The 27,719-nt window shown below is 34.6% G+C and overlaps 1 protein-coding gene across 2 annotated transcripts in view; it reads right to left on the bottom strand.

Moving 5' to 3' along the window:
* Nucleotides 1-454: 454 nt before the first annotated feature.
* LOC101900175 (E3 ubiquitin-protein ligase HECW2) overlaps nucleotides 455-27,719 on the bottom strand; it is a 45,200-nt gene continuing 17,935 nt past the window's right edge. Inside the window, exons 1-4 of one of the 2 annotated variants that reach the window (XM_005174948.4) lie at nucleotides 16,226-16,607; nucleotides 6,541-6,729; nucleotides 4,484-4,621; nucleotides 455-4,413 (exon numbers count right to left, since the gene is read on the bottom strand). In XM_005174948.4, coding sequence (XP_005175005.1) covers nucleotides 3,477-4,413; nucleotides 4,484-4,621; nucleotides 6,541-6,729; nucleotides 16,226-16,266 — 1,305 coding nt within the window. In that variant the 5' untranslated portion in view covers nucleotides 16,267-16,607 and the 3' untranslated portion in view covers nucleotides 455-3,476. Of the gene's footprint in view, nucleotides 4,414-4,483; nucleotides 4,622-6,540; nucleotides 6,730-16,225; nucleotides 16,608-27,719 lie in introns of those variants that run through there. The other variant, XM_059120918.1, reaches the window with a different exon arrangement.

Raw genomic sequence — 27,719 nt, 5'->3', positions numbered from 1 at the left:
CATTGTCTCATTTCGTCACACAGAAACAGATTCTAAAATATTTATAAAAAGTACGTAAATATTAATTAAAATAAATAAAAAAGTTGTCATGATAACAAAGCTTATTTTCAAAATAATATGACAAATTGTATAAATCTTAATTAAAAATAAAAAAATAAAATAAAATATTTTAAATAAAATTTTATAAAGATAATAATTTCATTTAATTTTAATTAGATTTAAAACAATATTTGTGTATTTTTATGAAAGATAGTCGATGAGTCTTCCAAAGGACAATTGCTTAGTTTGATTTTTTGGAAATCCTATTGATTTAAACTCTTCTTTTCTAAGGGGTTTTTTTTTACATTAAAATAAATTATGTTTGAAAAATAAAACACAAATTCTTGGATGGATTCAAATCGAAAACCAATGTTTTTAACATACATTTGTTCTGGTATTAATTAATAATTCTAAATGCATTTTGGAAAATCATTTCGGTTTTATTGAACGTTATGCCATTGGAATGGTGTATTGGTATAAAGGATTCTTATGTTTCGGTTCACAGTTTTGTTGGAATGTATTATTGTTTTGTTTTTTCTATACTAGTTTTGATTTGGTTCAATTAGTATGTTTATGTGGATTTGTTATTAATAAATTCTATTAATTTATCTATTATTTAACTGTAGTCTACTTGCAAACGCTGAATTTTAACAAAATGCCAGCAATATTTCCATGATAGTTAATTTTGTGAAGTAATAATAAAAAAACAGTGAAGGAAATCTTAGAGTCGGGCGTGGCCCACCACTTTGAATATTTAGTAGAGGTTCACATAACAAAAAATAGTTTTTATGGGGAATTTGTGAGAATTAAATCATACCAACATGTGTCCCTTTTTAATTCGGGCTTGTATCACCCCTTTGGTGCACAATTAACTTAAAATCGGATAAAGATATATATGGGAACTATATCCAAATCTGGACCGATCTCGACAAAAATTTAGCAAAGGTATTTCTTAGCCGTATTTGATATATTTCCCTAAATATTGTTGTTGCCGAGTGCATATTACGGCTGCGGGCGACAAAAATAACAAATCGGATGAACTATATATATGGGAGCTATAGGCATATCTGAACCGAATACGATCAAATTTTGTATATTTATTTTCAGGCCCAATTCGGTCGTATGTGCAAAATTTTATACTATTCGGTACACATTTGGTGCACAATCGGACGATAATATGTACTCTTCTATGGAGTAGGGTTTAAAAATACGATATTCCCAAAAAGGGTATTTTTGGTCTTTGAATAGATGTTTCTATCGACTGAATGAGAAGTGCAGAAACGTAGACTCACGGCACATTGTAAACTGTCGCAAGGAAGTTGATACGATCTAGTAATCATTCAAATCAGTAATCAAATCAGTTACCATTACGTCGTTAAATCTTTTTTCTCCAGTGTACAATGTTCAGTGTTCAATCAAAAAGATCTCAATAAAATTTCAAATATCTCAGATAGTCAAAAACTATATTAAAGCCTTAACAACATTTGACCTAAGAAACCACTACTCCTTTGGAGTTTTGATATACAAAGAAACATTAGAAAGTCCAATTGGAATTTTCTACAACCCCAACTGGCTACTGCACTTGGAATTTTCTACAACTCCGACTGTCAATTTTACAGTGAAATTATGAGAAAATTTTCAAGGAATTAGAAAAATGGCTAGATTTTTCAAAAAATCAACAAGGTTTTTTTAAACAAAAATTGATGATATATTTTTTCATGGTACATATTGAATATACGAATTTCTTTTGTTCAGAGACTCACAATGAAATTTGATCAAGAATTATTGTTCCTTTGACACTTTTGGCAAAAAATGATGCATAAAAGGAGATTTTAACTGAAATTAGGAACCCGTTAAAATAACTGTAAAAACCAAACATATACTTTTCACTTTTAGTACATAAATGTTGAATGTAATTTTATTGTATTGTATTGTATTTAGATATATGGTTTGTTCCGAGACTTATAGTGAAATTTTGTGTAGAATATTTCTTCTTTTGACACCTTACGTCTAAAACGTAAACGTAAACTTTCAGGCATCAACTCAAAAAATAGGCCGAGAAAAAAAATTATCTAAAAAAATTAGAATTTTTTTTTGAAACTTTGATCCACATTTTTTTATGCAATGGAAGTAGAAGTTTCTTTTCTTTAGTGACTTTTCTTATGAATATTTATTTTTTCGACGTAATAATTCAAATGTGATGATTTGTAGGAGATTTTTGCATAAACTCACAAAAGTACGGCTTTAACCTTAAAAAGTGTTTTTAATGTATATGAATTCCTGGCGTTTAGATAAGATTTAAACTTTTGAGGTCTTCTAGGACCTAGAGTAAAATTTTATGACTAATAAATTTGTAGAATATTTTGACTTGCTACGATATCGTTTGAAAGGAGTTTTTAACAAATTTTCGAAAGAGGGAAATTGTTAATTTGGCCCTTTTTCAAAACTCGTTTGCGGATTAAAATTTCGACCAAAATAATTCTGGTGTTTTTGTTTGCAATATTGCCCATAACACTATATACTATATACCGATAATCAAAGGATTCCAAGGAATCTTAATCTGAAAATTTCCAAAATGTGGAAGAAAACAATACTAGACACAGCTTGCAATCAAAAAAACTAGTGTATCGTTATTTGTAATTGAAAACGTCCTGGGTCTTATATATAAAGCATAATGCAAGCATTTAGACCACTGCTCAATACGACTTTGGACATAATTATAAATAATATACTAACACATGATCCCATTTTACCATGGAAATATTGCAGGCATTTATGTCAAGAGTAACTATGGACCATTTTGTGATTTTTGTTTCGATAATAGGGAATGTATATGTAAATAACGATTGTTGTTGTTATAATTATTATTATATTAAATATTACTTGTTAATATCACTTACAAATCTAATGACTAAAAAGACAAGAATATGTTAAGGCAACAAATAAATATTAAAACATTAAAAAAAATCAAAACGGCAGAATAAATCATTTGAGTACATAGTAAATGGGTGGATAGATGCAATACTAGCAATGCAATATCAATTAACTGGCAAAAAATATCAATTGATTGACTCGAATCAATTAACTACATACTAACATTTATCTAATGCTACATAGACAGGGGACAAGGGAGGTCGGTCTCCGTCATACGGCGTCATAATTATTAACATTCTATTTTTTTAAATAAATAATGGCCAACTATAATTCGAATATGAAAATAAATTAAATATCTTATAAAAATATTATTACAAAATAAATAACTAAACTAAATAAATTGCTTAACTACATGACGCACACATACACGCACACAGACAAAAACCGGCACACTTAAAACATTTGTAATAATTATTATAACAGATATTTGAAAAATATCACGATTTTCTTTTGCTACTGACATCCGTTTTTTCTTTCGTTTCCTTCCATCATCACATTGCTTTCTACTCAATACCAAAGGTATTTGTCTCCTCAACAGCCAATAACAGTTTTTCATACAGCAATTCTGGTGTGGGATATGGTGGTAAGTCTAGACGATTGAAACATGTGTGAGCTCGTGGCAAGGCATTTGGTTTACCCCATTTCTCAATGCAAAAACGTCGGGGACCCGTTGAACCGCGCAAGGCCGAAAAACCTTCATACGGTATGCTGGAGGTACCAGTGACAAATTGTAATAAACGCAAACGTTGCTCGTTTGTAAACTTCTCAATGACCTGCCAGAACCATATGATAACCTGATGATTATCATGATAACCGGAACGATATTCCGTATTAAGGCGCCAGTCGTTTATGTCAATTTCTGCCGTACCGGCTATTACCAATTCCAATTCACGCGCATCGAATACCGACACCAGACGAGAATCAACGACTTCATAGAAGCCACGTACCAACGATTCTGTCTGCTCCTGGACACCACGTTCCAAACGCCATTTGATCATACGCTCCAAGTACTCCTTTTTGTTTTTCTCATTCACAATAATATTCTTGCCGCCCGGTTTCAATTCCCGTTCCACAACTCGTCCCAACAACTCTTCGGTCACACAGAATGTCAGGCCCAAATCAATACCCGTACCAATGTCATTATCACGTATCCATTGCAGGGATTGATGGAACTCATTATCCAATGATTCTAAATCACTTAAAGCTACCGGAAGTCTTAGTAAAGCCTTGTAAAATGGCCTCGTAAAGAAGGCATCCAATAAATATTGATGAACTAAAGCTAAGCCCAGGACACGACCGCTAAAACGGAACCAATCGTGACAATTATCGACAAAGGCTGAAAGTGGTGACACTTGTACCGTATAGGTGTCATTGGCTGAATATTCAAAGAGGCCGTAGTAGGGATTGAACAGTTCACGGGATAGCAAAAAGAAGAATTCTCTGTAAATAAATCAGGAGAGAGAGGTGATTAATAAAATGCAAATAAAATGGTTTTGAAATGAAAAGTTACCTTGAGGGACCACCATAGTCCAGACCCTCTTCCGTATCCCATAGCACAGCTAAACGTCCTCTTTGTAAGTCTTTTTTGTTGGCAGACATAATACGACGGAAGGCATCTTCTAATAAGTGGGTACGTCGTATTTGTAATCTGAAAAAAAAAATAATATTAAAAAAATATAAATAATAAAAATTAAAATTGTTTATTTTGAAAATAATTTTTAATGAAGAAAAAGGATTTTAAAAGAATATTTGAAAGACGGTCAGAACTTGCAACCTTGGTAATTTCAAAAGAGCGGTTAGGAAATTCTGTATGTATGGGATTATTGGTTGGTGGATTTTTATTAGGGAAAAGCTGGAATAATTCAAAAATAATTCTGAAAGGACCATCAAAAGCTTTCCTGTCAGAATATTCAAGAAATTTGTGAATGGCAATCACGGGCAGTAATACAGGAATTTTTATAAGGGACCATCAGAAACGAATTTTTGATGGGACCTGACTAAAAAGCTGAACTTGAGAATTTATATATCAAAATTTTAAAGAAGACTGACGACCAAGAAATGCACTGATGAATTTTTAAGCAGTTTTTAATAGAGCTATACCCGTGTATTTGGAAATCTATTTTAAAGAATTTTTGGAGGACCATCAGGTGCTATACTCGTTAATTTTTATAATGAATATTTAAAGTCCTCGTGAGATAAATTATTTTGAGTAATTTTTGAAGGAGGACATTTTCAATAATCGTGGATTTTTAGGGAATTTTTGGACCAGTGGGACTTATGGAAGCGATTTTTAAAATTTTTTTAAGGACATTCGGGCGCTGTACTCGTGGATATTTATAAAGGATTTTTGAAGAAGCATAATCTAAGCTTTTTGTAAGGATTTTTTTGAAGCATCAGTGAGACTATTTTCGTAAATTTTTATGAACAATTTCAGAAGGACCCATGAAAGAATAGTGGAACAAACAACGGTGGACCTTTAACGGAATTTATGAAGCACCATCAGGGGTTGAACTTGTGGATTTTTATAAGGGATTCTGAAGGACAATAAGAAACCTTATTCCTGAAATTTTATTAAACAATTTGAATTCGTGGATTTTTATAAAGGATTCTGAAGGACAATAAGAAACCTTATTACTGAAATTTTATTAAACAATTTTACAAGAATTTGAATAAGGAATGTTTAATTGTGTATTTAAATAAGGAATGTTGAGTTTTTATTAGAATTTTTTAAGATCATCGGTACATTACTCGTGGATTTTATAAAGGACCTGTGAGAGTAGTAGCCCGGGATTTGTAACGATTTTTAAAAAGAGAAATGTTCCGGGGAACAAAAGGACCTACATTTATAGTTTTTTATTTGGAATTTTTAAAAGAGCAATAGGAGCAATTTACGCGGATTTTTATAAGAAATTTCGGAAAACACATCAAAACAACACATCAAAATTTTATAAGAAATTTTTGGAAATCAATAAGAAAATTTTGTCACGGATATGCTGTCCCGAGTGTATATAAAGGATCTATCAGGAGCTGTACTCGAACTGAAGGAAGGGAAGGAGGGCAACAATTTGAATAATCATAACAGAAGTCGAAATATATTTAAATAATCGAAAATTTACTGAGGGGGTATATATCTGTCGGCAAACCCGACTGATCATTATGCAAATAAGGGTTAAGGGTTTAATGAGCCATTATCATTGGAGGTCCTAGCTGCTTGAGACTTAGAAGTTATAATTATAAAGATTATTTTTGAGGGTTCTTAATTTATTTCCGAGGGGCCTTAAATGCCTATAATCGTGGCCCAGCTAAAATCAATAATTTTAATAATACTTTTGAGGGAATAACAGAAACTATATTCATAGATTTTTAAGAAGATGCGATAATAATAAAATTTTGAAAAGTTTAAGAGAACCAAAGTTATAGAAATGGATTCTTATATGTTCTTAAAACCTTAATTTTTTGGAATAATTATTCTTAGGACTAATTAGAATCTAATAGGCTGAAATTCTGAAAATATTCTTAGAATTTAAAATCGTGAAATATTTGCCAAAACTATGATCATATACTTACTTTAATTTATGTGGTCCTTGACCATATCCTTTTGATTCTAATTTCCTATAGAAACTTCTCAGTTTGGCCTCGAAGTCACGCCGGAATGGTGGCGGAGCTCGTTGCAGCATGCGAGAATTGAGCACTGGTGAGCCTTGGGGACTGCGTTCTTCGATGGGCACATAGCTCATAATCTCCTGTTCGAAAAGGCTGAAAAGATAAAAAACGAGAAATATATTATTAATATTAAGAAGTATTTTTATGACCTTTAATATTCTCTAAATTAACCAAGCCCCATTTGTTAGCATCCCAAAATTGAAGTCATAGCACATTTTTCCTCTACATCATTTGCCCAATAATAAAAATAAAACAACAGCAAAAAAACGTGCGAGCGGCAATTATCCAAGTTGTTTATTTATAAAAGCCACCACAACGATGATGCTATCGAAATGATTCAGATTTACAATCCTATCATTTTGTGGCAAAATATTAATAACTTTTATGATATCACATACATTTCGAGAGATTACCACGTTGGCATGGCCGGCATGTAAATTACTTTTATATTGTCATGATAAGTGTTCTAATTAATTATAGTTTTATAAATAATAAATAAAAGCGAGGTTTTCAACCACACAATATTTTTATTCTGATTGATAAAGCAATCTATATCTATACTCAATAAATGTGATATATTTCTATGTATTGAAAACGGTCCATAAGTATTCTTTTTTGATGAGATCTTCTACGCGTATTCTTTGTTGAAGATAATTGGAAGCTATGATCGTATATTTTATAAGAGTAACAAATCTTAAAGAAATATTTTTTAAAGAGCGTCAGCCAAAAGCTATTATCCTAGATTTTTGTATATTTCAAAACATATTTTTATAGACCTTCATTTAAAAATAATGTAAGATTTTTGATTCCAGTCTTTGAAGAAAAATCAAAAATAGAATCCACGATTGTGGCTTTTGAATTCATTTGAATGAATTGAATTTTTTACGGCCTTTTCGAAAGGCCATCAGAAGCTGCCCTCGTCTAATTCTATAAGGGCTTTTTGAATGACTCTTGGGACTAATAATAATGAAGCGAGTTTTGAATTGAATGACACGTGGGACTAACAGCTTTGGATTTTTAAGAGTATTTTTGACAGACTATCATCAGCAATGAAAGGGATTTGGTATTAGAACTGTGGAGGGACATTCAGAAGCTGGATTTCAAAGAACTATCAGAAGCATTCCTCATCGGGTTTTTTTCCAAGCTATTTGTAAAGTACTGTTGGAAGCTACATTAATCGATTTCTATTACAAAATCGACCATTAGGGTTTTTACGGAAATGTTTAAATTGAAAAATCCACGATTCCATAAAAATTATTTACAAAAAATCATCGATCATCGGCAAAAAAATTCCCTTAAAAATTCGCTATTTGAAAATCAAGATTTTTGGTGTTTATTTATTTATTATTTAAAAAATCTACGATTCTTGGTCAGGAAGTCATTTAAATACACCTAGGAATTTAAGAAAGACAATTTTGCCCTTGAAAATTATTTAAAAATCCATAACTTTTTGATTTTGGTCATTCAAAATAATTTAAAAAAAAAAACCAAAGTTCTTGGCCAGAAGTCCTTAAAAATTGTACGTATCGTAGAAATTATTTTCTTCTGGAAATTAATTTAAAAAATCATCGATTCTTGTCTAAGAAATTCCTTTAAAAAACCCCAGCATTCATCCTTAAGAAATCCACATGTTTAGTCTTTAGAAACTAAAATTAAACCCACAATTTTTAGTCCTTAAACATTATTTGCAAAAAATCACCGGTCCTTGGCCAAAAATGTAAGGTTCTTGGTCAAAAAAAAAAGTAAATATTTTTGGTGTTTAATTTTTTTTTTTAAATCTACGATTCTTGGTCAGGAAGACATTTGAATAATCCTAGGAATTTTAGAGAGACCATTTTGTACTTGACATTTGTTTCAAAAATCTACAATTTTTGAATTTGGTCATTGTATTTTCAATTTTTAAAAAATCAAAGTTCTTGGCCAGAATTCTCTAAAAAATTGCACGTATCGTGGACAAAAAATTTTCTTCTGGAAATTAATTCTAAAAAAGCGACAATTCCTTTTAAAAACTCCCAGCATTCTCGGACAGGAGGAAGTTTCTTAAAAAAATCCACGATTCGTAGCTGGAAAAGCTTATAAAAAATTCACATTTTAATTCAAAATTTCTTAAAAATTCACGGTTTTTGTTTTTTTTTTTTTGAAAATTAATTAAAAAAATAAATTCCTTTAAAAAATCAGGATTTTTGGTCTTTGAAATTTATTTTTAAAAATATACGATTTTTGGTCAAGAATAAAAATAAAAAATCCTCGATTCTCGGCCAAGAAGTACTTTAAACCTTTTTGGGCTTAGCAAGAACGAAAATTGCTTCTACAAAATCAAGAGTCCTTTTTGAAATAAATTTCCGTTCCTTGGCTAGAGAGACCTTGATTTGACAGCCATATTAGTATGTTAAAAAATTAGACCAAATAGGAAATGTCGTTCGGAAATCATGAATCTCACATAATATTCGTGAGTTTTCAAAAAGTTTACATATTTTACAAAATTCTGATCTTCCCATTATTGGTATCGTCAAGCATTGTTGTGCACACAAGCCAGTCAGAAACATGGAATCTTAAAACTGTTTCTAAGAGGAATATTAAATATACCCTCTGTAGCTATATTTCAAAGGACACATATTTTCATAGATATGCTATTTTGTAAGAACACTTCACATCAATTATAAAAAGTCATATGGAAATTCTAGGTCTCCTATATAAAACTGATCTCTTGAAGTCTATATAGAATATCTTTACATATTGGAAAATAAATCTGAAAGAAGTTTATATGTAAAGAAGACCTATGGAGGAGTGTATATTCATAGTATGGCAACATGTCGACCGGTCTAGCCAAATTTTTCACTTTTTTACCATGGTAGCTGGCCATTGTATAAAATTTCAGTTTGTATAAAATTTCAAATATTCTTTTTTGCTTTCAAAGAACAGCAACTTCAAAAATTATATTACGTTTGGTTAATTGGTTGTGTTTTTTTTTTTTTTTGTTTTTATGAGTGTTGTTTTATTTTCAATGTTAATTGTGCCAAAATGAAACGTTACTAGTTCACGTGCAGTATGGTTTGTTCTGACTCATAAATATCATTAAACACAATTAAATGGTACAAATAATCCGAAATATATTAACATGTGTATGTGTATAACAACTAAATAATATATTTAATTTTTTTGGTAATTAATATTTATTACTGTGAAAAAGTAAATAGGGAATTTAGGTGTTAGCCAAATTGTTGCCATAAAACTATTAATTGCATTTGTATTGGCATTGGCCTCTGCTGTTAACAACAAATACGAAATACATTTAATTGATTTTTTAACGGCGCTTTATTAAAATAATTATAGATTTGCACCCAGTATGTTCTGCGGTGTTTGTTTTCCTTATTTCAAAAACTGATCGATTGATTGATTACATTTTAAATGTTCTAAATGTATTTCAAATAATTTAGTAGTCAATCTTTCTCTAACAACTAAACGTAATATTTGAGGTTATATATATTTGATAAGAGAAAATCAACAGATATGTCACAAGGAGATCAGTAAACCTACTAACAAGTTAAAAAATTATCAGTCGGTTTTACCGACAGGTGTATACCCTCAGCCAATGTTCGATTAGTTAAATATATTTTGACTTCTGTTACGATTATTCAAATTGTTGGCCCTCTATGGAGTAGGTTCCGAAGGAATGAACCAAATATGTCCATTTCGTATCAGACCTAAATGAATATGATTTCAATATTGCGACGTGCCAGGTTTAGACTAGATTGGTTACTTCCTTCACTTTAAATGAGATATATGATAATTTTTAGAAAATGTTATATATGCGTGAGGTACCAAATATAGTCGACCGAAATATTCCATTTTCACACTTCATCTAATACGTGTAAAATTATTGTAATGGAAAAAATGACAAAAAAATCTAACATTTATATTGAATTTTATGCGAAATCATGAAATCCATATTCAAATATTTAGATATAGCAAGTTGTAAAGAATCGCTGACTTGTTTCGCAAGTTATGACAGATAAAATAATTGAAAATTGTTATCGTTTGTGGGTAAGGTTCCCGAAGGGGTTTGCAGTTTTATATCTTCAACACAGATCTTGTGTTAGCAAAAATGTTTGTGAGTGGGAAATTTGAAGAGAGTTTGATATTTATTTCGCATTCTATGAGCGTTTTGTTTTTCAAAATCTTGAACCCTACGTGGGAAAGGTACCAGAAGGATTGGTCCGATCTCTACCATCTTTATAAAAGATATTTCGTTGATGGAAATATTGAGATGTTCGCGATGAATGAACTTCATGGATGTTTAAAATTTTGACCCTTTTGTGGGGGAGGTACCACAAGGAGTGGCCCGATATATTCCATCATCACACCAGACCTTGGGTTAATAAAAATATCACGATGTGTTTAATTTGTAGAGTGAGTGCCCACATCACATTTTATAAGAGTTATAATTATTTAAAATTTTGACCCTCTGTGGGGGAGGTATTTGATGGAGTTGACCGACATTGCCTATCTGGCCTAGAACTGATGTAAATATTAGGATTTGCAGTAAATAATTTTCTTTGAAAATTTCGTCCTTTTGTGGGAGAGGTAGCAGAAGGGGTGGGCCGATATTGCTCATCTCTGAACTCGATCTAAGTGATATTGATATTATGATGTACCAAGTTTGGACCAAATCGGATACTCCCTTCGAAAGTTATCGTGCTCACCAGCCACACAGATGGACGGACGGAAATCGCTAGCTCGACCCCAAATGTCCTGAAACAGATTTGGATTCAAAATTTCGAACTTTTGTGGGAGAGGTACCAGAAGGAGTGGACCGATATTGCCCATCTCCGAACTCGATCTAAATTTAATAATAATATTGCAATGTACCAAGTTTGTACAAAATCAGATACTCCCTTGGAGAGTTATCGTGCGCACCAACCAGACAGACGGACGGACATCGCTAGATCGGCTCCAAATGTCCTGAAACGGATTTGGTCCTAAGAGATCTAGGGTTAAAAACCGTTATTTCGATGAGGTACGTTTTGGCCCTATCAAATGATATATATCCTCTGTAGCCATATGGCTGTGGGTATAAAAATTAAATACTTTGTATTGGACAAACGGAATGAGCTAGAATTCTTAAGTCTGGAATGAGAGTGACTGATGGAGTGGAGGATAGATGTATCAAAGGTTTTTTTGGAAATTCGAACTTACAGGTTACGAAAAGTTCTAAAATGTTACAAAACATATTAAATGGTACTGTTATGTAAACGGATAAAGCTAAAATCTTGAAGGTAAAAAATTATTTTTGATAATGAAGGCAGTCAGGGAAATTTGTACTAAGTGTGCAAACTGTACTAAGTGGCACTAAATTTTGGAACAGTTTGGTTCAGGGTGAACAGATGAAGCTGAAATTATGTGTTGGGGTACCTGTTGGTAGTAGATTTGTGATAAACAGGTGGTTTTGGAAATGTGTGCACGAAAACTTCTAAATAGTACTATATTTGGTACAATTTGGTATTGGGTGAACTGATAAATTTGCTATTGGGTGAAGGAATAAAGCTGAAACCGTGAAATTTTATATTGAGGTGCTTCATAAATTGGGAGAAGGATAGAAATTTAGTATTAAGGCCTCTCAGGGATTGCGATGCAAAATGTGTAATGTAGGGAAAGTACTAAATGTTGCACCAACTTTGGTATTGGGTGAAGGGATAGAGATGGAATCCTGAAATTTAGTATGTCTTTGTTGGTGTCTGTGGTTGAGAGAAGTGCAGGTTTTAGATATGCGTACTGTCATTGTACTAAATGGTACTAAATTTGGTAATGGGGGAAATTATAGAGCTGGAGTTCTGCAATTTGAGATATAGAGATTATTTTGAGAGAAGAGAGGGGGTGAAATCGTGTACAGAAAAAATACACATGCATAGAAATACAACAACGGCATGACAAAAACCAAGAGTGCTTGGCAAGAGTGAAATCTGCAACAGACCTTCTATTACCAACTTAAAAGACCTACATTTCTTTATATCTTCCATTAGATGAGCTACAATGATGAAGTCATCCGGCGATGTTATTATCACTTCCAAAATTCAAACGAATAAAAATTATTAATTTCACTTCCATGTGATGTTTAACGCCATTGGTAACACTCGCCCACCCAATGACCAATTGAGAGAGGCATCGCAGAAAAAAGCCTCTAAATTATTCATGATACGGTTCAGTGATTTGATTCGAATATTGCATGAAAGGACCCCAAAAAAACACATGCACACACACCCGACCAGATAACAAAACCCACTTAACCACTTTTTAATGAAAAATTACGGTTTATGCGGGCGATAACAGAACCAAATGTTTTTCGACACCACTGACCACTTTTTTTGCAAAACGATTATTAATTGTTAAGTTGACAATTTGGTTTTATTGAAGTCCAAGGTTAAATATATTTGGGGGAGAAATTATTCCAAATATTGAGGGGAGTTTTATTGTGACGAGTCATTAATGCAATGCTAAATAATATGTGGTTATTTTATTGGGTTAAAAAAAAAATATTAACGGAAATGCTCACGTTCAATAACAATTCGAGAGATAGGAATGATTTTTGAGCACCGGAGAGAATTGAAACATATGTGAATTCAAATTAGTTAAAAATCATGTTGAAAATATTCAAAACTGCTTAAATCACATAAAGGAATAATGTTCAGGGTGAGATGAAAAAACTGCAAACAACTTCAGACTGCTGTCAGTTCTAAGCCACTCGTTCGACAGCTGTTAAAATTATTCCAGCGACAGCTCACTATATTGTTTACGAGCGTACAAAAGCATTTTGGTGAGAATTTTCCAGAAAAAGAAGTTATTCGTGATGGAATTCAAGCGTGATAGTGTGATTTCTTTATATTTTGCTGGAAAACCACAAGTGACTATCGTTAGAGCACTCCAGCATTTAAATGTGTTTCGTACCATCGCTCTTTACCGTGATACTGGTAGCGTAGCCCGACGTCAAGAAAGTAGACGGAAGAAAACAGCAACATCAGCAGAAATGGTTCGAAAAGTAAAGAAGTGACTTGATCGAAACCCGCGTCGCAGTGGCTTAAAAATGGCTCGTGAGCTGAACATATCGCAATATTTCATTCGACAAAATATTAAGCCCGGGGTAAAGCCATTGAAATTCCAAAAAGTGCATGAACTTTCACGGCAATAGAAAGAAAACAGACACAAAAGAGCTAAAGTGTTGCCTCGCTTGGCCAAAAGTGGTGAATTGCCGAATTTGGTTTTCTCCGCTCCGATAAGAAAACATTCGTTGTCCAGCAGTTTGTAAACAAACAAAATGATTGTGTTTACTTGCCAAAGAGGTGAGCTGAAAATGTGCACCTTCGGTTGGCTACCAGAACCCAAGCGCCGGCTATGGTGATGATGTGGGCCGCCATAACAGCCGATGGTCGCTCTCCGCTCGTATTAATCGTGGCAGAACGTGGAATCAGAATAAATGCCGAATATTATCGCGAAAATATTCTGGAGGGTGTATTGCAGCCTTGGGCACGCAAACATTTTGGACGCAGGCCTTGAACATTCCAGCAGGACTCAGCACCATCGCATTCAGCACGCGCCAGCCAAGAATGAGGTTCCTCGCTTCATTTATGGGCGCACAATGGCCACCAAAATCTCCGGATACCAATCCGTTGGACTATAGTGTCTGGAGTATTTTGGAAAGAAAGGTTGGCACTAAAAAATACCAAAGTATCGATCACCTCAAATAAGCGCTTCGACGGGAAAGGTCCAAAATACAGCAGAGCAATATTCGGGCAGCGTGTGAAGGTTTCATTCACCGCTTGAAAGCCTTAATTCGTGTCAAAGGTGACCAATTCGAGCAAATCTAATCTTAGCTTCATGAATATTCAAAATTTCGACCCGTTATGGGGAGGTACCGGAAGGAGTGGACTGATATATTCCATCTTCACATCGGATGTGTGTAATTTAAAGACAATCGGGCACTTACATCACATTTCATAAGAGTTATAATTATTTAAAATTTTGACCATTTTTTGGGTATGTACTTGATGGAGTGGACTGATATTATTCATTTTCGCACCTTACCTAGCACTGAATTCGCAAGGTTGGAGCAAAATCGGATAATCCTTTCTCTTTTTGTGCAGCAAATTAGTTTCTTTGAAAATTTTGACATTTTGCGTGGGAGGTACCAGAAGGAGTGGGCCGATATTGCCCATCTCCGAACTCGATCTAAGTTTTAGAATATTACGATGCACCAAGTTTGGGTAAAATCGGATACTCTCTTCGAGAGTTATCGTGCGCACCATCCAGCCAGAAAGACAAATGTCCTGAAACGAACTTGGCCAAAAGGGACCTAGGGTCTAAAATTGTTATTTCGACTAGGCACGTTTTGACCGTATATATACTCTCTCTAGCCATATAGCTGAGGTTAAAAAAAAAATATATTTTTTTTTAAATTTTGATAATACCTTGAATCGATGAGTACGGATATAAAGGGGCTATATCAAAAACATGTCCAATAATGACAATTTTTAGTAAGAACCCTTCAAAGAATTAAAATCGGGACAGAGTTATATGGGAGTTGTATCAAGTTATGGCACCCATTAAGGACACCAAATATCAATTTACAGTCCATTTTTATAAAAAAATGTACCTAAAATCTACTAATTTCTTTAAATTAAAGGATAACGGAGGGGTTTTTCATAGGTCTCTTTGGTACATCGCAATATTATTATTAAATTTAGATCGAGTTCGGAGATGGGCAATATCGGTCCACTCCTTCTGGTACCTCCTCCAAAAAAGGCTGAAATGTTTAAATAACAAAAAAAATATATATATTTTGCTGCACAGGAAACAAATCCTAGTATTGGCATCAGTGCTAGGTCAGGTGCGAAAATGGACAATATCGGTCCACTCCATCAGTCTCGTCCATACCTCAAAATTTTGAAAAATTATAGCACTTATAAAATGTGATGTAAGAGTCCGATTGTCTTCAAATTACACAGATCACAATATTTTCATTAACCCGAGGTCTGGTTTGAAAATATATCGGTCGGATATATCGGTCAACTCCTTCTGGCACCACCCCGCAAAGTATCAAAATCTTGAATATCTATTAAGCTCATAAAACGCGAAATTAACATCCGATTCCATTCAGACTTGGCACATCATAATATTTTTTATCAGCACAAGATCGTTTTTTCTGGTACCTCCATCACAAAGAGAGACCGTTTTTTCTGGTACCTCCATCACAAAGGACAACATTTTAAATAGCCAAAACGATCATAAAATCCGAAATTTGTATTTCAACAGACGGTCATAACTAAATCGACTTCGAGACTGATCTTCACGATATTTACTTTAGCGGTGGGTATAAAAATTATTCGAAATAATATTCCATTCATGCTTTCTTTGGAGGATATGAGACAAAAATAAGAAAATTATTTTTGTTGTTTTCGCATTTTTGCACTTCTAACATTTTCTCATTTAATTTCCGCCGAAATGAAACTTCAAACATTAGTTGAAAATTAATATCCCCATTTCCGGTCCAGATATTCAATTGCAAACAAAGGAAAAAAAACAATTTCAAAATACTTACACAGCCCAAACAATGTAGGCGGCTTTGGAGAAAAATCCCATTTCGAATGAAGAAATTCTTTGAATTCCAAACAATGTTTTCTTTGGTAATGACAGCTGGGCGGTCGTTTCTGCTGCTGTTGTTTTTGGTGGTGGCGGATGAGATGACGTTGGAATTGGAGTTGGTTGGATTTGTAATTGGACTCGTGGAATCAACACAAATCAGCAGTGACGAGGTTTGGTTCATAACATGCATTCTAAGATTTTCACAGGAGCACAACAACAAAAACAATACAAGCGGGTGAATTCGAAGAGGAGATAATATTCTCTCTTTTTCAAGTTTTTTTCTAAATCATATTTTGTTTAATTTATTAGGGTTTTTATTTAAATGATTAAACAAATAAAAAATGTTTATTCACAATTTTTTTAATTTAAAATAACACACACTGTAAAAAAAAACAATATTTCACCATAAAAATTATTCTCGGTTTCAAATCAAATCATATCTTTGGAACATTAAAATCCACAAGATAAACATGCATAAGTATGCCCGAGTGTAGGTATGTCATTTGAATTGCGGTTTTTGTATTTTTTATATATCTGTTTATCTTTCAATTCAAACAATGCCATAAAACTTGATTATGAGAGGAGTATGAATGGGATCCATTCCAACATATCCTCGTTCGTTGTGGGTGCGTCCCAACTGTTGCATCTAACCGATTGAACTTTGCGTTTAGAAATTTGCTGGTCTTTGGTGGTATTGTGTTAAATTTTATTAATTTACATTTCAGTTTGTGTTTTGTTACGATTTGATTGTTGACAACGACCTGAGGGGGCATTTAATGGGTGGGGATGGTTTCTGCGATTTCACAATAATATTAAATCGTTTTGATGGTTGGTAAAGTCCCCCCACTCTCACTCTCTCGCTATATCTCCCGTAGCTTTGGTGTAATGCGTTAAAATATTGCAATCACTAGATATGCTCCAAGAAGGCCCAACCTTGCTGATAGAACTTTTCAACACTTTTCAATAACACACACACACCCACATATGTATAAATAAACCGAAACGATTACAAAACTATACGAAAAACAGTTAATTGCATTAGCGGACCCTATCACTGAGTTATCTGCTTTTGCCTCCATCTATGTGTGTCATGATGTGTGTGAGTGTTAATTGATTACTTCGAAGGGTTTATTGCAATACAAATCTAACCAAGATAACCATTATTTCGTCTGTAAAAAAAAGCTATTTTGTAAATACACTCAGATAAAAAGTGTGCCCAATGCTTGGATGAAGTTCTGTAGGTTTTCGAGTTATAGACACACTTTTAAAGTACCATCAAGGTTTTTTTTTAAAGAATAACCTGAGGGCCAATTGCCTCTGTCGTAGCGGAATTTTATAGAATTTAGGTGATTAATGACAACTATAATCATAGATTTTTACAGCATACTTTTGGGGGCTCATTCGCAACTATAATTGTTGATTTTAAAGCATTTTGAAATACTAAGGCTATTGGTTTTTTTTTTTTTTTTTTTTTTTTGGAATATTGATATATTTTTTCGAGATAAGCCGTGTTGCCTGTTTTAATGGCTTCCAAAAAAAAAGTTAAGTTTCTTTTGCATGAAAATGAAAGTTGGTAGTAACATGAGAAAATAGAAAAAAAGGTAATGGTCGATGAAGGGTTTTTTGAGGAGGAAGGTATTACATATGGGCTAATATATAAAAAAAAAATTGAAAAAAAATCCTCAAATAATGTTTAAAAAAATCCGTGTGAATAAATTTGAAAGTTCTACAAATAAGTATTTTAAAAATCTACGTTTATAGGTGGTTCGGCACCAAACTTCAAAAATTATTCTTTGATGAAACTTGATGAAATAAAACTGCAGCCAACTTCAGACTGCTGTCATTTCTTAGCCACTCGTCCGACAAGTGTTAAAATTATTCCAGTGACAGCTCATTATGTTGTTTACAAGTGTACAAAAGCATTTTGGCGAGAATTTTCCAGAAAAAAAGTTATTCGTGATGGAATTCATGCGTGATAGTGTGATTTCTATATATTTGGCTGGAAAGCCACAAGTGGCTATCGTTGGAGCACTCCAGCATTTAAATGTTAATAAATCTTTCGTGTCTCGAAACATCGCTCGTTAACGAGATACTGGTAGCGTAGCCAGACGTCAAGGAAGTGAACGTAAGAAAACAACAGAAATGGTTCGGAAAGTAAAAAAGCGACTTGATCGAAACCCGCGATATTGCCTGGCCGAAAAATGGCTCGTGAGCTGAACAAATCGCAATATTCCATTCGGCAAATATTGAAAAATGAGCTCGGGGTAAACCCATTGAATTTCCAAAAAGTGCAAAAACTTGCACCGCAACAGAAAGAAAATAGACTCAAAAGAGCTAAAGAGTTGCTTCGCTTGGCCAAGAAAGTGGTGAACTGCCGAATTTGGTTTTCTCCGCTCCGATGAGAAAAAATTCGTTGTCCAGCTGTTTGTAAACAAACAAAATTATCGTGTTTACTTGCCAAAGAGGTCAGCTGAAAATTTGCACCTTTGGTTGGCCACCAGAACTCAAGCGACGGCCACGGTGATGGTGTGGGCTGGCCGCCATAACAGCCGATGGTCGTTCTCCGCTCGCATTAATCAACCATGGCCTCAGAATAATTGCCGAATATTATCTCGAAAATATTCTAGATGGTGTATTAAAGACTTGGGCACGCAAACATTTTGGCCGCAGACCTTGGACATTCCAACAGGACTCAGCACGCGCCACTCAAGAAAGGTTCCAAAATGAGATTTCTCGTTTCATTTCCAGCGAACTACGGCCACCAAAATCTCCGGATACCAATCCGTTGGACTATTGTGTCTGGAGCATTTTGGAAAGCAAGGCTGGCACTAAAAAATTCCAAAATGTCGATCACCTCAAGCAAGCGCTTCGCCGGGAATGGGCCAAAATACCACAGAGTTACATTCAGGCAGCGTGTGACGGTTTCTCTAGCCATAATTCGTACCAAAGGTGACAAATTCGAATAAATCAATTTTTTTTTTTAATTTGATGCTATTTCCGTCATTTTTTGTTTTCATTCAATAAAATTAAAAAAAAAAAATGTCAAAATTATGGCGTTTGATTTTGTTGCAATTTTTTTTATCTCACCCTGAATAATAGGGGATTTTTAGAGATTACTTTTGAAGTACCAATGACAATCATATAAATTTTTGAAAGAATACTTCTGAGGAACCATTTTTAATTATAATCGTGAATTTTTAAGGAATATTTTAAATAATGCTTCTGAGAATTCGTTGATAATTATAATCAAAGATTTTCAAAATATACTTTTGGAGAAATAACCGTAGATTTTTCAAGAACACATCTTTGGAAGCATTCGCATCGTGGATTTTCCAAGAGCACTTCTTGGGGACCATTTGCGTCGTGATTTTTTACAGAATACTTCTGAGTGTCCTTTGACATTTTAAATCGAGGATTAGATTATGCAGTATTTTACCATTGGCAGATATAGTAGTGGAAGGAATACTTTTGGGGGAACATTTGTAATTATTCACGAGGATTTTTTCGAATATTACTGAGGGAGCCCTGGGAAATATATTGGTAGATTTTTGAAGAAAATTTAAAAAAAATGGTTATGATGGACCGACCATCTCTGTTTTGGAGTAGCCTTTGTATAATGGTATCCCACAATTTATTGATATTATAAGGGTTATAGTCAGTCACACTTTTCAACTAAATGGGATACTATTTGGTATTTTGGGTTCATAACTGTTGCTATACTACAGAACACGTACGGATTTTTTTAAGTTTTAAAGATTTTGATGAAGTTCGTTAAATTAATTTCTAACAAGGTGAAGGGTAAAAAATGTTTTTCTACGTTTTTTGTTTACTCGAGTGAGAAGTGAGAATTTTCGTTCATTTCAGCACAGGTCGTTGAGTTGGAGCTTTTGATAATTAAGTTTTTTTTACTCAGTAATAAATTATTTTTTTTTTTTTGGTCATATTTTCTTTCCGAACACTGTGTCACGAACTGAAACAGAATGCAGTTTTTGTATTGTTAACGCAGCACACCATACTTTTCCTCAAAGTCCAATCCGCTGAGAGCATAAATAAATTTTACGTCACTTTGGCGGGGTTTTCAATATGTTTTCCTTATAGCATTTGAAATAGTGATCGTTTTGCACCTTGCCATAAACAATGTTTTCTTTTTTTTTTTTTTGTTCATATTCTTTTAATTATTCATTGGATTTCTTATACCGTTTATTGCGAATAATAGCGAGAGAGAGAGCGAGCGCGGTTGGGGGTGGTTGTCCAGTTCATTATAACAATTACAAATGGTAGCTATTTAATTTATGCACAAACGATTATTTCTATTCCGACCAACCATATAAAGTTGTGGCCACTTATTGCTTGTTTGCCACTGGGCTTTGGGAAAATCTTCTTCCGAATGCTGAAGAATACTGCCGAACAGTAGCACTGGGCGATGATGAGTAGCAACTCGAACGATAATCAAAACAATATTAAATCGTACACACACAACTCGAACTTCCGATTCGAAAAAAAACGGCATGCGGCCGGGCCGATCGATCTAGCTAGTTGAGCAGAGCAGACCAGGCGTGCTCGCGTACGTAGCACGTTCGTTCCACTGGAGTTGTGACTTGTGAATGAACTTTTTTGTTGTAAACAATTCACTTTTCATTTGCAGCAACGAGCCCAAGAACTGCGAGAGGCAAATTAGCAGAAAAATAGACTAGACGCCCCAGCGGCAGAGATCGGACGGCCGACCTGCTCCAATGTGGTGGTTACTATTATTATTATTACTTAATTGTTATTAGCAGTTGGTATAGTTAAACAATAAACGCAGAAAAACGACAATACAAACAAACACTGCACTCCACTCCCTTCCCCCAACTGCCAACCGAGCGATAAAGAGCCAGGGAGCCCCCTAATCAGCAGTAACCACCACAAAGACGACAGCAGCAAAACTTTGATAGTCAATTGCTTAGTCCATCCATTCGTCATTCAGTCAATCACTCAAACCAAATTGTAAACAAATCGCAAACGTTTGTTTTTTTGTTTCTGCAGCGAAGAAAGCAAGCCAGCCACAAAGCGTTTAAAGTTCTAAGCAGAGCTGTGACCAGACTCGTGGTCTTTCACGAACTGCTCTACTGTTGGGGTCGCCGCGATCGATTGGCATGGCATGGTCTGCCCGGATGATTGCGGTCGTCTGCTTTATGACGCTTTATGATACATTTGACTTGGAGAAATAAAGGACAGACTGAATGACTTACTGACTAGAGAGTGGCACTGGCGGCGACGTTGTCGATTAAGCAAAAATGACACATGCATTGCATGAGAATACCGAATGCCGAGTGTCAGTCGGCAGCAGCAGCAGCAGAAGGCGTGTGAAAAGAAGTTATTTTTCTAAGGCACTTTTGGCTTCTGTTTTTTTTTCTCGCTTTGCGATAATTAAATGCACGAAATATGAACAGCTTTGTCGACATTGGGTGTTGTTGTCTCTTTAGAAGATATGTATGTTTGTTATAATGGAATTAACAACTAACACTTGGAGGATCTAGATATCTTCATCATCAACAACAATTGAAATAAAATGGACAGCTGGAATTTTTGTGTGTCAATATCAAATCATTTGGTTCGCCAACAGATCGTTTGAATAATAATTGGATTCGAATCACGTTTGGGTCCCATAGTTTACATATTTAATATTTGTTGCAATTATTTCAAGGACAAATTTTTATACCCTCAGCCATATGGCTAAAGAGGGTATATATCATTTAATACGGCCAAAACTTAGATCGAGTTCGAAGATTGGCAATATAGGTCCACTTTTTCTCCCCCACAAAAGGTCGAAATCTTCAATAAAATATTTAAATACACAGAAAGAGAAAGAATAATCCGATTTTGCTCCAACTTTGCAAATCCTAATATTTGCATCAGCGCTAGGTCTGGTGTGAAATGGACAATGTCGGTCCATCAAGTACCTACCCCACAAAGGGTCAAAATTTTGAAAAATTAGAACACTTATAAAATGTGATGTAAGAGTCAGATTGTCTCCAAATTACACAGATCACAATATTTTTATTAATCCAAGATTTGGTGTGAAAATGAAATCTAACGGTCCACACTTTCTGGTACCTCCCCTACAAAGGGTCAACATTTTAAATATCCAGAAAGCTCATAAAACAAGACATTAACATCCGATTTCGTTCAGAATTTGCTCATCTCAATATTTCTACCAATACAAAATCTGTTACAAAGAAGTTGGAGATCGGAACATTCCTTCTGGTACTTTCCCCACAAAGGGTCAAAATTTTGAATAATTATAACTCTTATAAAATTTGATGTAAGAGTCCGAATGTCTCCAAATTAAACAGATCACAATACTTTTATTAAACCAAGGTCTGGTATGAAGATGGAATATATCGGTCCACTCCTTCTGGTACCTCTCCCACAAAGGGTCACAATTTGGATATTTTATAAAGCTCACAAATACGAAATTAACGCCCGATTCCATTCAGAAGTCGCACATCTCGATATTTTTATCAACACAAGATCTGTTATAAATATGGTAGATATCGGACCATTCCTTCTGGTTTCTCCCCACAAAGCGTCAATGTTTTGAATAACCAAAACGTTCATAAAATCCGAAATTAGGTTCCACTCTTTCCGGTACCTCCCCACAATAGGTCAAAATTTTGAACATCCATGAAGCTCATAAAAAACGACATTAACATCTGATTCCATTCAGACTTAGTACATCTCAATATTTCCATCAACACAAAACCTGTTATAAAGATGGGAGGGATCGAACCATTTCTTCTGGTACCTTCCCCACATAGGGTTCAAGATTTTTGAAAAACAAAACGCTCAAAGAAAGCGAGATATCCAACTTTCTTCAAATTTCACACATCCAAATATTTTTGCTAACGTAAGATCTGTTGTGAAGATGATATATATCTGCGAAACCTTTCTGGTACCTAACCAACAAAGGGTCACAATTGTCAGTACTTTTATCTGTCATAACTTTCGAAACAAGTCGGCGATTGTTTACAACTTCCTATATCTAAATATTTCTCTTAACCAGAAATCTGATATGAATATGGAATTTTGTCAGTCTTAGGGCAGATACGAATTGGTCAACTGCTTCGGAACCTCCCCCATAATGGGTCAACTGTTTGAATAATCATAATTTAAGGCTGGGGGTATAAATCTGTTGGCCAAACCGACTGATATTAATTATTTTATTTATTTTATATTTCATTCAGTCAGCCTTTCCGACACTCTGCCATTATCAAGTTTGTGGGAAGCATAGTAAATCAGGCTATAGCTAGCGATTATATATCACCTAGGCACAGCTTTGAACTACTTGATATCCATATACCTAACAGAGACATTTGGATTCGTGACACTCCACCATTTAACGGTATAGCTGTGTATACTGATGGATCAAAGATGGAAAGTGGACCGGTCTACTGTGAACGTCTAAATATTCGACGATCCTTCAAACTAAACAATGACTGTAGTGTTTTTCAGGCAGAAATCTTCGCTGTCAGGAAGGTCATAGAGCTGCTGGCAAATAGAATCAATGAACTGGACGGACCGGTGACTATATATGTCGATAATCAAGCGGCCCTGAAGGGCGGTCCTGAGGCTATGGCGGTTCTGTAATGCAGGAATGCTCTGGTAAAGGTTAAATCGTTTGTCAAACTCTGCTGGGTCCCTGGACATTGCAACATATCTGGTAATGAATCTGCTGATGAATTGGCCAGGCGCGGATCTGAGTCGATAGATCTGGAGATGGGGCGCTCAGTGAAGGCACCCCTATGTCACTTTGTCCAAATTCTTCGTAAGCATTATCCTGAGAAATTTCAGCAAAACTGGTTAACTAGAAGGGGATTGGAAGGGGTCTCTAAGAAGATCTGGCCGGTGATCTCCGAGAGGAGGTCAAGGTCACTGATATCCATGACGAAGCTGGTCTTGACTCTTGTGGTGGGCCTAATTACAGGACACTGCAACATTAAGGCCATGACATCCAAATGGGGGGTGACGATACTGAATGCTGTAGGCTTCGTCAGGACGAGGAAGAAACTGAGACGGTGGAGCACTTACTCTGCCACTGCCCAACTTTTATTGGAGCGATACAGAGGCTACTGGGTAAGCATATTCTGCCGGACTTGTCCTCCCCCTCCGACACCGAGTCAGCAGTCATTCTTCAGTTAGCCGGGCGACTAAAATGGCTAAAAGACGATACGTTAACACACCGTGGACACAAACCTACCAATTTCTCTATTCTGTATACAATTTCTTATTTCTTCACTCTTAGCTATTCATTCATTTTCTTCTCTCTATTCTATTCTCGTATGTTCCTAATTAGGATGAACACAATGGACCAAAAGGTCTCCGAGTGGAGTGGTTGTTTTTTCTTACAACCGTGCATCCTTTAACCTAACCTAACCTTCTTATTTCATTTTAAATACATTGGTCGGACTTTTTCACTTTCAACATCGATGTCAGAAATGTTCGCCTTTTAAAGGAATGTTAGTGGGTACGTCATACTCCTTCACTTATATTTTCTTTTGGTTACCAAGCTAGTGATTAAGGCATTTATATGTACTATATCGTATTGGTAATAATGCCAACATCAGTTTCCTCAAAAGTGGAACAGTGAGTCAAAACGCCTCACCATTTTAGGAAATTTTGTTTTTTTTCCTTCCATTTCTTAGTCGAAACATATTTGGCTTTATTAAAAATTAAATGTTAATTAATTGTTTGTTTGGTGACATTTATTTATTCCGTTAGTATTTTATTGTCAATAATGACAACATCACTTGTATAATTAACAAAAAAAGAAGAACAATTGTTCGCGGCTGTTGTTGTTTGTGTTGGCGCCCACTAATATAAATGGAAAGCAAATGAAGACGACGTGAAGAGAATTTTAATTACTTTCTTGAAGAAAACTAAATACAATTTGTTTTTGCAAAATGTTGATTACCATATGTGGGGGAGGTGAGGGTTAAGGGGTATGAATCCTAAACTAAAATACAATGAGATTCTTTCAAATAAGCCATTAGCCCTCAAAATTTGTATACTGAGGTAAATACCATTCAACAACTATTGAAAAATAATAGAAATAGGTCAGAACAAAATTAGTAGGTTCAGTATTTGCAACTTCTTTATTGGATAGACTAGTGGTGGCACTCTAATTTTTTAAAACAGGGGTCTTCGCAAGCGCTCCCACATCGTATATGATTCTGCTCGATTTCGAGCGAAGTATGCTCAGCCTCGAAAACGTGCAACGCACATTCGCACCAATACAAATGGCATAAAACAAATGTTAAAAAGTAGTAAGTTCAACCAGGCCGAATTTTGACAAACCCTCCACCATTTGGAGCTAATTTGGAAATTTTCAAAAAAAAAAAAAAAAAAAAAAAACAAATAAAGAAAAAATAGAATCCGTAGAATATGTTACAATTATAAAAATATCGAATATTTTGGGGTTCATACGAAGACGTGGACTCGTATAGGCAATTTTCTGTCACAGGCTCCAGTACCCATTACGAATTCCAAATATGAAATTTTGAAACAATTCCGGTGAATAATGGCCAAAATTATAATAATACCGAATATAGGGAGGAACAGATATTTAGCGGCTATACGAAGAGCTGGGCCTGCATAGATAATTTTCTGTCACAGGGTGTAGTAGCCATTTCGAAGTGCAAATACGAAATTTGAAACAATTCCGATGAATAGTGTGACTGAAATCAGCAAAATGCCGAATATAGGGAAGTACTGATATTTTGGGATCCATACGTAGACGTGGACTCTGTCATAGGCAATTTTCTGTCACAGGCTGCAGTGCCCATTAGGAATTTCAAATATGAAATTTGAAACAATTCCGGTGAATAGTGTAGCTTAAATCAGGAAAATACCGAATATAGGGAGGTACTGATATTTCGGGGCTATACGAATACCTGGACCTGCATAGACAATTTTCTGCCATAGGCTGTAGTACCCATTACGAATTTCAAATACGAAATTTGAAACAATTCCGGTAAATAATGTCACTAAAATCATCAAAATACCGAATATAGGGAGGTATAAATATTAAGGGGCTATACGAAGACATGAACCTGCATGGACAATTTTCTGTCATAGATTGTAGTACCTAATAGGAACTCCAAATACGAAATTTAAAACAATTCCGGTTAATAATGTCACTGAAATTATCAAAATACAGGATATAGGGAGGTACCGTTATATGGTGGCTATGGCTAAAGACGTGGACCTACATAGCCAATTTTCTTTCAGAGACTGTAGTACCCATTACGAAATTCAAAACAATTCCGGTAAATAATGTCGCTGAAATCAGCAAAATACGGAATATGGGGGCTATACCGTTATATGGGGGCTATACGAAGACCTGGGCCTGTATAGACAATTTTCCGTCATAGATTGTAGTACCCAATAAGAACTTCAAATACGAAATTTGAAACAATTCCGGTGAATAATGTCGCTGAAATCAGCGAAATACCGAATATGGGTGCTATACCGTTATATGGGGGATATACGAAGACCTGGACCTGCATAGACAATTTTTTGTCATAAATTGTAGTACCTAATAAGAACTTCAAATACGAAATTTGAAACAATTCCGATGAACAATGTCGTTAAAATGATCAAAAATACCAAATATAGCCCATTTTCAATATCAAAAGTCCTGAGTATTTGAGTAAAATTTTATCAACCTAGCTTCAATTCGTTCGGAAGCTAGAGTGATTTGCACAGACGGACGGTGATCATTAAATCGACATAGAATTTTATGCTGATCAAGAATATATATAATTTGCATTGTATATATACGGAATGACAAACTTAATATACCCTCCATTCTATGGCGGAGAGTAGAATGTTCTCAAATTCGAGCGAGTTTCAAATTTGGTCGGCAGTACTTCAGCGAAAAAAATTGAATGTACTAAATTTTTCTATGCCACAGAAATATGAGCGAGTTTGCATTGCTTGCTCTCGAGTGGTCGAATTCTTACTTTTTTAATAATTTTCAAACAAAATCATAATTAGCTAAAAAATTGAATTATAGAAAAAATTGTTTTAAATTAAAAAAATGAAAAAATAAAAAAAATAATCCGTCTGGTTATTTATGTTTCAATCATGCCATAAAACGCTCGAGTATAAGAGTTTCTATCTACGTCCCACATAAGATTGGAGAGTACATTTCTTGTAAAATTCGAGCACTAAGACGAGGGAGTAAAATCAAGCCAATCTAAGCTGTGACTTTGACACATACCAAATTGTAAAATTTATTCCTTGATTTGGGAAAATACCCCATAAACTGGTATTGATTAATAGTAAAGTCGCTATAAAATTATATTTTGGGATGAAAAGTAGAATACTTATCTTCCTTGCCAGAAGGTTGTACTTTTAGAATATGCAAGTTTACACCATATGCAAAATAACTTCCAAATACATATGCC

This window comes from Musca domestica, unplaced genomic scaffold, assembly GCF_030504385.1.
Source record: "Musca domestica strain aabys unplaced genomic scaffold, Musca_domestica.polishedcontigs.V.1.1 18, whole genome shotgun sequence".
In the NCBI taxonomy this organism is placed as follows: Eukaryota; Metazoa; Arthropoda; class Insecta; order Diptera; family Muscidae; genus Musca; species Musca domestica.
Note: the sequence above shows the minus strand (reverse complement) of the source record. Positions and strands in the feature narration are given on the sequence as shown.